This window comes from Myotis nattereri (genome assembly GCF_964212035.1).
Source record: "Myotis nattereri genome assembly, chromosome: 6".
NCBI classification, from domain to species: Eukaryota; Metazoa; Chordata; class Mammalia; order Chiroptera; family Vespertilionidae; genus Myotis; species Myotis nattereri.
Genome location: NC_138081.1, coordinates 26,192,684 through 26,207,143, shown reverse-complemented (window position 1 = coordinate 26,207,143; position 14,460 = coordinate 26,192,684). Strand labels below are relative to the sequence as shown.

At 37.3% G+C, this 14,460-nt stretch overlaps 1 protein-coding gene across 1 annotated transcript in view; it reads left to right on the top strand.

Moving 5' to 3' along the window:
* Window positions 1–14,460, top strand: part of COL21A1 (collagen type XXI alpha 1 chain) — a 173,245-nt gene that overhangs the window by 69,372 nt on the left and 89,413 nt on the right. The window contains exons 4-7 of the mRNA XM_081094853.1: window positions 8,260–8,428; window positions 8,518–8,734; window positions 11,266–11,439; window positions 12,442–12,519. Of these exons, the coding sequence (XP_080950979.1) occupies window positions 8,260–8,428; window positions 8,518–8,734; window positions 11,266–11,439; window positions 12,442–12,519 (638 nt within the window). The remainder of the gene's footprint in view (window positions 1–8,259; window positions 8,429–8,517; window positions 8,735–11,265; window positions 11,440–12,441; window positions 12,520–14,460) is intronic.

The following is a 14,460-nucleotide window of genomic DNA, read 5'->3' as shown; positions in this document are numbered from 1 at the left end:
GGCCTCATAAACAGTGTTTGTAAATATTTCCTCCTTTTCAATTTTTTGGGAGTGTTTGAGAAGGATTGGCATAATTCTTCTTTATATATTTAGTAGAATTCTATTTAGTAGAATTCACCCGTGAAGACATCTGGTCCTGGAGTTTTTTTCTTTGCTGGGAGCTTTTTGATTACTTATTCAGTCTCCTTACTATTTACAGGTCTGTGACAGTTTTTGATTTTTTATTGATTCAGTCTTGCTAAGTTATATATTTTAGGAATTCATCTATTTCTTTTAGGTTATCAAATTTGTTAGTATAATTATTGCAGTCTCTTATGATTCTTTGCATTTTTGTGGTGTCAGTTGTAATATCTCCTCCTTCATTCTTAAGTTTTTTTTATTTGAATCTTCTTTTTTCCGTTAATCTAGCTAAAGTTTTGTCAGTTGTTCTTTTCAAAAAACCAACTCTTTGTTGAGTTTTCCTGTTGTTTTACTATTCTCTATTTTATTTATTTCCATTCTAATCTTAATTGTTTTCTTCCTTGTGCTAATTTGGGGCTTTGTTCTTTTTCTAGTTGCTTGATGTGAAAAGTTGGGTTGTTTATTTGAGATATTTATTTTTTAATGTAGATTTTTATTGCTATACATTTTCTTCTTAGTACGGCTTTTGCTGCATCCCATAGGTTTTGCTATGTTGTGTTTTAGTTTTACTCAAGATACTTTCTAATTTCCCTATTAATTTTTTTTGACTCAGTGATTATTCAAATAAGTGTTGTTAGTTTCCACATTATTTTTTAATTTTCCTCCTAACATTAATTTCTAGTTTCATTCTATTGTGGTAGGAAAATATACATGGTATCATTTTAATCTTCGTAAATATGTTGAAACTTGTGTTTTGACCTAACATGTTTTTTTCTTGGAGAATGTTGTTTGCGCTTAAGAATGTGTACTTGCTGCTGTGTGGTGGGATGTTCTGCATATGTCTGTTAGATTCATTTGATCTGTAGTGTTTTTCAAATCCTTTGTTTCCTTTTTGATCTTCTGAACTCTAAAGATATATATATCTTTAGAGTTATTATATCTTTTATTTCTTGCTGGTGAATTGACCTTCTTTTCATTATATAATGTCCTTCTTTGTCTCTTTCGACAGTTTTGACTCAAAGCCTGTTTTATCTGATATAAGTATGAACACCTTTGCTCTCTTTTGGTTACTATTTGCATGGAGTATTTTTTCCCATCCTTTTACTTTTTACTTGGGTGTGTCTTCAATTAGAAAGTACATGTCTTATAGACAGTATATAGTTGAATTTTGGTGTTTTTAAAAACACATTTAACAAGTCTGTTTCTTTTTATTGGTGAGTTTAATTCATTTACACCTGAACTAATTACTGATAGGGAAAGATTTCATATTGCTCTTTCCTTGTTTGCTGTCAGATAGCCTTTTTGTTGTTCTTTTCTCTCTTGTGGGCTTCCTCTGTGTTTCGTTGATTATTTTTGTAGTGACATGCTTTGATTTGTTTTTCACTTTCATTTGTATAGGTTTTTTTCTTTGTGGTTACCATGGGGGTTACATTAAACATTATACTGTTAAAAAAATCTATTTTAAGCTGATAATATCTTAACTTCAATCACATACAAATACTCTACATTGTTGCATCTCCCTGGCCCTCTCACACTTTGTTATTGATGCCACAAATTACATCATCTTATATGTGTATCCATGATCATTTATACAGTTATAGTTATTGTTTAAACTTTTATCTTTTAACTTTTCTATCAGAATTAAGTTATTTACATAACACCCTTATCACATTTTAATATTCTGAATCTATATGTTTACTTTTACCAGCGATTTTAAGACTTTTCAGTAATTTTGTATTGCTATTTAATGTTCTTTCAGTTCTACTTGGAGGACTTCCTCAGCATTTCTTGTAAGACAGGTCTAGTGGTGATGAACTTGGTTAGTTTCTTTTAAAATCTGACAAAGTGTTTATTTCTTATTCATTTTTGAAGGGTACTTTTGCTGACTATACTATTTTGGTTGGTAGTTGTTTTTATTTCAGCACTTTGAATTTATCATCCCATTCCCTTATGGCCTGCTAGGAACTTTACAGCAAGTTCCCTGCTAGGTTTCTACTGAGAAATCCACTGATAGTCTTATTGGGGTACCCTTGTCATAAGGAGTTGCTTTCTCTTGATGCTTTCAAAATTCTCTCTTTGTCTCTGGATGTCCATTTTCTTTCTCAGACTTGAGAAAGTTTTGGCTATTATTTTTAAAACTAGGGCCCAGTGCATGAATTTGTGCACCTTGAAAGGAACTGTGGGCCACGAGTCTGGAGTGGGCACAGGGGCAGGTCTCGGCCCATTCTCCATGCCCCCGCCTGTCCCTTTCCTCTGCAGCCCCCAGGCCCCTGTCTGCAGCAGCCCCGCTCTCACTGCTGCTCCCATGTGCTAATGGCGCCAGCCCCGTTCACACCCGCTGATTGTGCGGAGTGATTGGGGTTGGTGTGTGTGAGCGGCGGCTTCTGCGCTGGCTGCGGGTGTGAGTGGGGCTGGTGCTGGCAGCAAGTGCCGGTACCGGGTGGGGCCACAGTGCACAGGAGCAAAGAATTTTCAGTAACCACCAGAGGCTTGGCCCGATGACAGCAACCAGTGCCCCGCCTTGCTCTGGCGTCCCCGCTCACCTGCTCCACCATCCTGCTGCAGCTGATGCCCACCATGTTCCACACACACGCCCTTGTGGTCAGCGCACATCATAGTGACAGTTGTTCGGTTGTTCCGGTTGTTCTGCTGTTTGGTCTATTTGCATATTAGCCTCTTATATAGGACTAGTGGCCCAGTGCACAAAAATTTGTGCACTCGGGGTGGGGGGGAAGGGGGTCCCTCAGCCCGGCCTGTGCCCTCTTGCAGTCTGGGACCCCTCGGGAGATAACAACCTGCTGGCTTAGGCCTGCTCCCGGGTGGCAGAGGGCAGGCCCAATCCCTAGGTGCAGCCCCTGGTTGGGCTCAGAGCAGGGCTGATTGGGGAGTTGGGGCGCGGCCCCCTGTCATGCACAGAGCAGGGCGGATCGGGAGGTGGCGGCGCCACCCCCTGTCACTCACAGAGCAGAGCCAATCAGGGGGTTGGGGCCCTACCTCCTGTCACGCACAGAGCAGGGCCCATCAGGGGGGTTGGGGCTCTGTACTCTGTCATGACCAGAGCAGGGTCGATCAGGGGGTTGGGGAGCTCCCCCTGTCACTCACAGAGTAGGGCTGATAGGGGAGTTGGGTTACTGTCCCCTGTCACACACAGAGCAGGGCAGATCAGGGGGTTGGGGTGCTGCACCCTGTCACACTCAGGGCAGGGCCGATGGGGAGGTTATGGCTCTACCCCATCACACACAGTGCAGGGCCTGTGGGGGGGGGGGTTGGGGCACCGCACCCTGTCACACACTGAGCTGCAGGGATAGGGGGGTTGGGGCACCGCCCTCTGTCACACTCAAGGCAGGGTCGAAGGGGCGGTTGCGGCCCGCCCCCTGTCACACACAGAGCCGTAGGGCGATCGGGGAGTTTGGGCGCTGCCCCCTGTCACGCTGATCCCGGTGCCTGGAGGCCTATTACCCTTTTACTATATAGGATAGAGGCCTGGTGCATGGGAGGGGGCTGGCTGGTTTGCCCTGAAGGATGTCCTGGATCAGGGTGGGGGTCCCGCTTGGGTGCCTGACCAGCCTGGGTGAGGGGATGATGGCTGTTTGCAGCTGGTCACACATCCTTCAGGGTGGGGGTCCCCACTGGGGTGCCTGGCCAGTCTGGGTGAGGAGCTGAGGGCTGTTTTCAGGCTGGCGGGTGACTGAAGCTCCCAACCGCTCCTTTTTTTCTTTTTTCTGAGCCAGCTTTACATCTGATGCTTGGCTCCAGCTCTTAGGCCTCCCCTGCTGAAAGCAGGTATCTGGTTTGTTTGGGTTCTATAATCGAAACACTGTTTCAACTCCAGCTCTGAGATCCCGGCTGGCTGAAAGCAGGTTTCTGGGGTTTTGTTTAGCTTCTATATTTGTAACAATGTTTCAAACTGCAAGCTCAGAGGCCAGCAGCGGCAGGCGGGGAACGTTGGAGTCCTCCGTCACTGAAGCAAGCAAGCCTCATGTTCGCTTCAAGCTGCCTGGCTGCCGGCCGCCATCTTGGCTGGCAGTTAATTTGCATATCACCCTGATTAGCCAATTGGAAGAGTAGCGGAGGTATGGCTAATTACCATGTTTCTCTTTTATTAGATAGGATAAGCTTTGTCCTTTCTTCTTCTGCAACTCCCATCCTATGTATACTGGTCTAGCTGATTTGTCCCATAGAATCCTTTAGGGTTTTCTAAATTTTTCTCATTCTTTAAAAATTTTGCCCCTCTGCCTGGATAATTTCAGATGCCCTGTCTTCAGGATTGCTGGTTCTTTTTTCTCTTTGATAAGTCTGATTTCAAACCCCTGTAGTCAGTTTTTTCACTTGGCTATTGTGTTCTTCAGCTCCTTATTTCTTTTTGGTTCCTCTTTATATTTTCTGCCTCTTTGTTGATACTTTTATTTTGCTCATACATTATTTTCTTAAATTTATAAAGTATATGATGGCTATTGTGAATTCTTTGTCAGATAATATACTTTCCTTCATTTAGGATTGGTATCTGGAGAGTTATTTTGTTCTTTCGATTGGGTCATGTTTTCCGGTTTCTTTGTCTATCTCATAGTCTTGTTTTGAGATCCACACATTTGAAAAAAGAATCACCTCTCCCAGCCTTTACCAACTGGCTTTGTACAGGGGAGTCTGACACCAATCTGTCTGACTAGAGATTCTGTGGTCCTCCGAACCTTTTAAGGAGGTTGGGGGATGATATTTCTCTGGGCCTGTGTGAGTAATTTCTTAATTAGGGAGGCTTGCTGGTTTCTTTTCCAGGTACTCATAATCTCTCACTCCCTTTGGTGTCTGTCTGCGACACTTCAAGTTCTCTAGTTCTTTAGTCATAACTTCCCCACTTTTTCTTGTTCTCAATGACTACCAGGCAGCCACATATACTGGTTTCCTGTCAACATTCTTAGGCAAGACACATATCTTGTTAGGCAGCCCTTTGAAAAGCTGGAATACTGGAATCGTGTTCCACTCATTTCTCTTCCTGTGAGGGAAAAGCCTCAAGTAGTGTGTCTTCTCCTGTTCCCGCTGAGCCATGCAGCCACAGCAGTCCACCCCTCACTCTTCTTTATTCTCAGTAGTCCACAGGCATCCAGATGATTCTGAGTCCTTTATGCTCCAAGTGAGGTGAGGCAGGTACCAGTCTCTTGGGCAGCTTTCTGAGAAGCTGGAATATTGGAAGCAAACTCTACTCCCCCTCACCTCCCCCTCGAGGGAGATGTCACAAGCTAGGGGATTTTCTCTTGACACTTATTTGTATGGGCATTTATTTGTGGCTTAAACTGAAATTATAACTGTGTAGTCAACCATTTGTGAACTTAAGTCTTCCATGTGTCTTTTTTGCCCTTGCTCCAGAATGCACTATTTGTTTACCTAGATTATTCTATCTACCTATTGTAGGTTTTATAGCAAGTTCCCAACTGAGTTTCTCTTAACACTTGATTTTCCTGGTACTTAAACTTATAACTTTCAAGTTCTAGTTTTTACTTTTAGTTTCCATTCAACTCTCTGAATGTGGTTGCATACTTATACATATATTTCTTTTTTCTACACAATGGAAATGTTAATTATTTGCCTGTTTTTTCCCCCCTTAAATTTATGCAAAAATTATTGGCTGGTAATCAAAATAGCATTTTTCCTTTTAGTTCCCATGTGTGAGGGGGTATATATATATATATATATATATATATATATATATATATATATATGTATATATATATATATATATATATATTGATTTCAGAGAGGAAGGGAGAGGGAGAGTGAGATAGAAACATACATGATGAGAGAGAATCATTGATTGGCTGCCTCCTGCACTCCCCACACTGGAGATCGAGCCCACAACCCGGGCATGTGCCCTGACTGGGAATCAAACCATGACTTCCTGGTTCATAGGTCGACGCTGAGCCACACTGGCTGGACTGTAAGGGTAATCTTGTTCTCCTTGTAGGTGAGCAAATTGGGGAGAAGGTTATTCCTCCAAAAAATTATTTAAATACATTTTCCCTGAAGAGATGTGCCTAGGTGAACATGAAAACATGGCTATATGGTGGCTGTTAATTTATATCCCTGATTCCACAAACTGTCACACTGCTTTCTATAAATTCTGGGGAATTAGATTACAGTGAAAAGGATTTTATTATTGAAAATTATGGATGCAGTGTGTGCTTTATTCCCTTTGCTCACATGCAATTATGGAGTTACAGAGCACTTTTGCATACATCACCACATTTGATTCTCAGACAATATGTAATCACCTGTGGAGATAATTACATATTCTTACTTCACAGATTAGAATCCAAGGTTCATGAGAGGTTATGAGAGAGGCTAAGGTCTAAATCTAAAGTTCTTGTATTAAGTCTGAGCTCTTTGCCCAGCATCTTATAACTTTTCATTTGTAAAGCAAATCGAAGGTGCACTTGCAATCTGAATATTCTTATGATGTAATGTTAAAAACGTTTTCTATTCAGCTGAACTTTTTTCTTTTGCAGTTTTAAATCAAATACATTTGAAGTGATTGTTTTGTGTATCCTCCCTAAATACTGCCTCATAATGACAGGAAAATTTTAATTTTTTGCATTGGTTTATGATTTACAACTGTGTAATAGAGTATCCTACTTCTCATGTTTTCATATGGAGGGATTAGCTAGACCAGCTCTTTTGATCTCTCTTCCTGCTTTCTTTCACTCCTTATCCCTAAATGAGCAAAAAAGTTTTCGGATTAGTGAGTTTGATAAAAGTCATTGGTAGACCACAAGTGATCTTAGTGGGCAGAGCCTGCCCCTGAGGTGGGGTAGGAATAAATCAGCTTTACATTGCTGGGAGGGTATGCCTCATGAAATTCACTGAATCACACATCTAACCAACATCTTCTTTTTGTCTGATTTACCTATCTCCTCATGAGTTAGCTCCAAACTATCCAGAGCAAGAAGGATGTGATTGGGTCCCTTCAAAATTTGCATCTTAAGACCTGAGAGGAAAAAAATACCTCTCTTCCCAGGGAAACACCCATCTGATTTTATTTATGTTAATCCTTTATTTCCAATATTCTGTGGTATAAGATACGACTGTACATATTGGGCTAATGAAATTCATCTCATTACCTTTTATGGTGTTATAAATATAATGCCTTCCCCTTTCCCTAATGTTATGTAAGAGAGTGATTACTTTAAGGTATGTTTAGTGAAGTTTATTCTTGTTTTGTTCTGTTAGCTGCTCTATAAAATATAAGCAGTCATGCTCAATGTGTATGTTATATGAGGGCCTTGGAAGAATCTGAAAATATTACAACATTTCTACAGCATAACAGTTTAATAGCATTTCAACCATATAAAAATTTCCACCTCATTTGAGACACTAGTTTCCCAGAGAAGTGAAAGGCATATTATATGTTATAACTTACATAGATGACTGTATAATGCAAACTGTAATTCTTCTTGTTAAGGAAATAGTTTTTACTTATTTATAAATCATTATTATAATATATAATGTCATTAATCATAGAAGAGATAATAGGCCCATTTTTAGAACTTTTGTGAACAGAAGACCCACAATTAAGTTTTTTCCAGAGTGACAGAACCAGTGATATTTAAACTGTAGAATTATAAACTGCTAGAACTGGAAAGGATATGAAGAACAACACTTTTTTTTTTTTTTACCCCTCAAATGCTAGGAATGCAAGAAAGGAATCTTAGGATTCATTTAGATCCAAGAAATTTCAGAGTTATCCAAAGTCATGTGACTAATTAATAGTAAATCCTGGATGAGAATCATGAATCCTGTTTCAGTGTCCTCCTGCCTCTCCAGGTATTAGGTTGCTCCATATTCAAAATACATAGTAACTTATAAACTTCAGCATAGTGTTTAAAATAATCCATTAACAAATGTTCCTCTTGCATTTCTGTTTTATGTGTATCCCCTTTTAATGGGAGAAAAGACAGTTGAGACTTCACTCTCGAATGCCAAAAAAATTCCCATGTTTTCTCAGAAAATACACTTACATACATTAATATATATTTGCATGCATATATAGATTTTATAATTCTTATATTCTCTAGTATCCCTCTATTGATTTTTCTTATTGAAGTATCCCATGCTTAATCAACATTTACTGCTTTTGCTTTTGATTTATAGAATCTGTCTGTCCAACACGAATTCCAGTGGCAGCTCGAGATGAGAAGGGATTTGATATTCTTTTAGGCTTGGGTGTAAAGAAAAAGGTTAAGAAAAGAATCCAGCTTTCACCAACAAAGATAAAAGGATATGAAGTAACATCAAAAGTTGATCTATCAGAATTCACAAGGTAAATGTTATGTGTTGATATATATTTTTTGATATGTCTATAGCTTTGTTGAGAATTCTTTAAGCTTATTCATGTTCTTCTTTTTCTAGCAATGTTTTTCCAGAAGGTCTTCCTCCATCATATGTATTTGTCTCCACTCAGAGATTTAAGGTCAAGAAAATATGGGATTTATGGAGAATTTTAACCATTGATGGAAGGCCACAAATAGCAGTTACCTTAAATGGTGTGGATAAAACATTACTATTTACAACGACCAGCGTGGTTAATGGCTCACAAGTGGTCACCTTTGTTGACCCTCGAGTTAAGGTAATGATGCCTGGATATGATTATGCTATTCATGAGGAAACACTGTTAGGTTTATGTGTATTGGGGGAAGAGAGCTATAATTTTAACATGACTGGAAAGATATCAGCTTCAGATTTCAATGTTGCTTTATTGAAAGAAAAAACAAAGGAAGGAAAATTCTTTTTTTAATATATTTTTATTGATTTCCGAGAGGAAGGGAAAAATAGAAACATCAATAATGAGAGAGAATAATTGATTGTCTGCCTCCTGCATGCCCCACATTGCGGATCGAGCCCACAACTTGAATATGTACCCTGACCAATAATTGAACTGTGACCTCCTCGTTCATACGTGAATGCTCAACCACTGAGCCATGCCATCCGGGCAGGAAAATTCTTTCTTAATCCATGTGGAATTTAGGGGTGGGAGGAACTAACATTTTTGAATGTCTGCTACTAAGTGTCAGGCACATTGAACTGTAATAACCACCTAAAGAAGAACCTGTTGTTACCATTTCACAGACAAGGAACCAAGGTTCAGAGATATTAAGTTCCTACTCCAAGTAACAGAGCTAGTTAAGTGGTGACAATAAAAACTGAATTTAGGTCTGGTCATTTTCAAAGCATATGTTGGTCTGTTTTACATGGCCATGTCCCATAGGATATTGAAATAAAGACATTTGTTAGAATATTAAATACAGGCAGAAAATGGATGCAGAATTCACATTAATTGTAAGGACATTTTATTCCCCATAAAGGGATATATTTAATAAAACAAATATACTAAAAATAAAAATGTATTTTCTAAGTCATGTGTTCAGAATACAGATGTGATGATAAAAGCAATCAAGTTTTGATATTTATTATAATTATGAAAGGCTGATGTTGTATGTAATTTAGGAAATGTACAAAGTTATATGTAAAATTATGCATTTATATAATTTCTTTATTTGGTAAATAGATTAAATTTTAAAAAAAATTGTTTTCTGCCATTTTCACTAAAGGCAATGTTCTAGGTTCTGTGAAAAATAAATAAGGCTTGTTTCTTTCCTTCAAGGAGCTTATTTATAATGAAAGATTTAAAGCTTCTGGTATCTAATAGAAGTATATCATAGTTAGCAGAGTTGGAGGGAAAAGTGGATTCTAATACAAAATATGAGAAAATCTTCATAAATGATATGGTTTTTGGACTGACCTTGAAGTATGTTTGTAGAGGATTTTGATGGAGAGACATAAGGACACATTAGGTCAATAGCTCAATATTGAATAGTCATGTGTTGTACAATTCAGAATTTTTATTTAGAGAATGGAAATTTGTATCCCCTGTGTTTGGGGTATAAGATGCATGAAAGAAGGGACTAGCAAGTTATGAGCTCAACTTGTGGGGGCCTGGAAAGCCACACAAAGGGGTATGGACTTCATTCTGTGGATGACTGGATTCCGTTCAAAAGTCTTGACCATAGATGTGTCATGATGAAAGAAACTCTCTCCTCTCTTTTTCTTTTTTTTTCTTTCATACGCAATACTTTCAAGTCTATCTTGGAATTGTGTTAGATTCTGGAAATAAGAAAATAAGATGGGGCATGTTCTGTGACAAAACTCCAGTGAGAGAGATTAATGGAGGTATGAAGGATAGCCTGGAGAGGGAAGGGTTCAAAATAGAGATATGTTTGAAAATTTTTCAAATAAAGCAAGCTACTCATGAGTCTAACTTATGTCAGTGAGAATGGACATGAAGAAGTGAATTTCAATCATGTGTAGGAGACATATTTGGTAGAACTTTGCATCTATTTATTATTGACACTGAGAAGGAGGTAAAGAAACTTGTTTTGGTTTAGGAAACTGAAGATACTGTGATATAAGGTAAATAGGGAAAAGAAGAAAGTTTGGGGGATAGTCCAAGTTTGTTTTGTAATATACTCTGTCAGGCTGATTGTGAGACATCCTGGCAAATTATTCTAGCAGTATTGGAATTATAGGTACCATATGTTGATGTAAGTATGGGAATTAGTTCATAGAAGTAATAATTGACCTGTAGGAATGGATGAGATAGTCAAAGAGGAGAGTGAAAGATGTCAAGGACAGACTTGTGGGGAATGCCTCAATAAAGGGTAGGTTGAGGAAGAGGGATCCTCAAAGAGTAAGAGTATGAGCAATTGGAGAAGAAATGAAGATAATCAAGGGGGTTTGAATCATGGAAGTTGAGTGAGAATATCAAAGACAAGGGACTAGTTATGTAGTCCAAAGTTGCAATGAAGTAAAAAGGATGAGGAATGAGAGAAATCATTTGGATTCAGAGATTAGGACCTCATTTGTGACCTTGAGGGTGTTGTTTGACACAACTACTTTGGGATATGTAATAGAAACTCTCGGGATTAATAAAATAATTGATGAATGTCATTTCAGGCCCAGCTTGGGTTAGAGAGAATTTGTATGTAGTATAGCTAATTTATGTGGTGTAGATTTATGGTTGACAGCAAAGGAATGAGCATGAAGAAAATAAAAGATTGTTAGAAGTTTTATCTATGAATCTTCTATATTTTCTTCCTATAGACATTGTTTGATGAAGGCTGGCATCAAATTCGTCTCTTAGTAACAGAACAGGATGTAACTCTATATATCGATGATCAACAAATTGAAAATAAATCCTTACATCCAGTTTTAGGGATCTTCATCAGTGGCCAAACCCAAATTGGAAAATACTCTGGGAAAGAAGAAACTGTTCAGGTGGATAAGTAATTACTTGCTTTTTGCATCATATAAAATGGAGCTTTTTCTGTCCTTTCTGATAGTATTTATCACATATAACTTAATTGTGAATTTCTTTAAGATACTTAAAAAATGTGGTCAGTTCATCAGGGAAATTGTGTGTTTCTGTATAAGTATGAAAATGCAAAATTAGACTTAATCTATTTAATAAGAATACTTAGAAAAATGTTCCCCTGGGTTCAGGGTAGAATTCTCATTCTCATGAAACATTAATTTCATATACACTATCCCAGGAGAGGCATAGATTAAATAATGAATTTGGAAAAGGCAATGTGATTAGAGTTGTAAGTAGCGTTATAAACATTTCTTTACAGCTGTGAAGATAAAATTAAATTAATGCATGTCAGGGTTCTTCATGAACAAAACTAACTTTTTCAATATCTCTTTAAAGTGGACTATCTATGGGGGTTGAGAAGTGTGCATGTAAAAGTCATTTCTTGTAAAATCCTCTATTTGAAAAGTAAGGCTTTCTCACTCTTTTTATTAAGGGAAGGCTGTCATATTTAAATGTGTGATTGCACATGTGGTCTCTATATATTAATGTTACATGTCAATTTATAGTAAGTATTTGAATAGTAACAGGTGCTGGGCCTACTCATCACACAACATTCCATGCCAGCAACTAAATCTCTGAGACTAAAGATGGCTTTTGAGCCACCCTTTTTAAGTGTCCTAGAAAGTTCTCTCTAGGCTAGCTTTGAATACAGGGGTACTAAAAAGCTCCACTGGGTTCCTTAAGAAAATCAGAGATTTATTTTTGGTGCTAGAGAAGTTTGTATCACATCTTTAATACTATATGCTAGGTATTCAAATTTTATATTTTCATTGTTTTAGCTGAATGCTGTGATTTAAACTTTCCATGATTGCTAACTATATTGGCTGTTACTGTGTCTCTGCGTTGTTCTTATAAAACAATTAACTTGGGCCTCAACTTTTACTTGACTGGGTTTATGTTCCTAGTTTGATGTCCAAAAGTTGCGAATCTACTGTGACCCAGAACAGAACAACCGGGAGACAGCATGCGAGATTCCCGGATTTGTAAGTAGGATGGATTATTTTTTCCAAGTGTTGCTCTAGTACTTTCAAAGCCATAAATAAAAAGCAGATAATATGTGAGTTTCAACTTAATATATAGAGTTATTTTTTTCAATTGTCAAATAAAGTTATATTGATTAAAACATATTTTGAAGCTCATAATTGAAATAAAATTTTAATGTTTCACTGTGTAAGTATGAATGAAAGACCACAAGAAACTGTTTTTCCCACATCATGCCTGGTTGTGACTATCCTAATATTCATGAGAAGCATGACTAGACTTGCTCTAGAAAATTATAGGATATTTTGTCTGAATATCTTGTGTGAAATACATTTCTGTTCTTAATTAAGTTTATAATTAGTATAGTACGCATTCTGGAGCAGGAAATGATTCATTTTCCTGTTCACCAGCACATTTTTTCAAACAATGGTTTTATTTTTATTGTTGTTACCTAAGATCTTCTTATATTTCTAGGATATATTTATTTGGCTATTTTCATTGATGTGTTAAGAAAGAAAGGATTATAAGCTAAAATGTTACAAAGTCTGATTATATATACAAGTCTGATTATATTATATTATTATATACTGATTATATATATGTAATCAGTCTCTTTTCCCCTAGGCAAAAAATTGTATGCAGCACTGCTGCTATTGCAAATAATGTAGAATGTTGTAAAACTTTTTTTTTTTAATATATCTTATTGATTTTTTACAGAGAGGAAGAGAGAGAGATAGAGAGTTAGAAACATCGATGAGAGAGAAACATCAATCAGCGGCCTCTTGCACACCCCCTACTAGGGATGTGCCCGCAACCCAGGTACATGCCCTTGACCGGAATCGAACCTGGGACCTTTCAGTCCGCAGGCCAACGCTCTATCTATCCACTGAGCCAAACCAGTTTTGGTGAATGTTGTAAAACTTTTTGACAATGTGGATTCCCAGTGATATTTGAGCCCTATTTGAGCTTTTTTAGTTTATATAGTCATGCTGCCATAGTCTCCTTTTCCTTATTAAACTGAATAACTTATGAATCCACATGTTCTAAAGTCTTGAGGACATTGAGCAACATAATTAATGGATCTACAATAAACTCAAAGATGGAACCTTTTACAAATGATTCATTATGGGTATTCTAGATAGGTAATTGCTTAAGCAATAAACCTTTTAGATACTTATAATTTGGAATATAAATCTTTACTAAACATATTAATGTTATTGCATTTTGAGAGTCCTTTGTACATACTTTATTTATTGATATTTCTGCATCATTGTAATAACCGTTACCATTTCCCTTCCGTATAATAAAGGCATAACATTACATGGCAGATTTTGAATTCTCACATTCAGTTTTTTTTTGTATGTGCTTATATGTCTCCTTCCTTCCTCTTAGCTGTGACTTGGTGTAGCTTGTTTACTTTCTATACCTTTATTCCCACCTTCTCATTTTCTGATATAATGTGGTATTGTTTGGGAAGATTATTAACCTGTCTTAAATTGTGACTTATTCACTAAGAAATAGACTGTTTACGGAGAAGCGCCCCTGGAGTGCATGACATTTAATTCATGCTCTTTAGGACTTGGTTAGATATGTTTTGGCTTTTTTCTCTGGTTCTTAAAGGATTTCCAGTAAGTTCAAGAGAGCATGTACATTCCACATTGATGTATTATTTTTTCTGCATAGTCATTATATTAAGCAGCTTTGGCATTTTAATTTTCTCCTACTCTTTATTGTTGTTCATTTTCTTTGTTTATCCTATTGTGAATGTAATAATAACATGTAGACATAAGTAATTTTTTAGGGTAATTGCAAATATATTTTTTAGAGGTTGGTTTTCATACTTAAATCATCTATAACCTGGACAATGAAATATCTGAAAATTAGGAAGATAATATAGAAATTTAATTAAAAACATATTTTCAAACACATTTGTTATTGTTTTT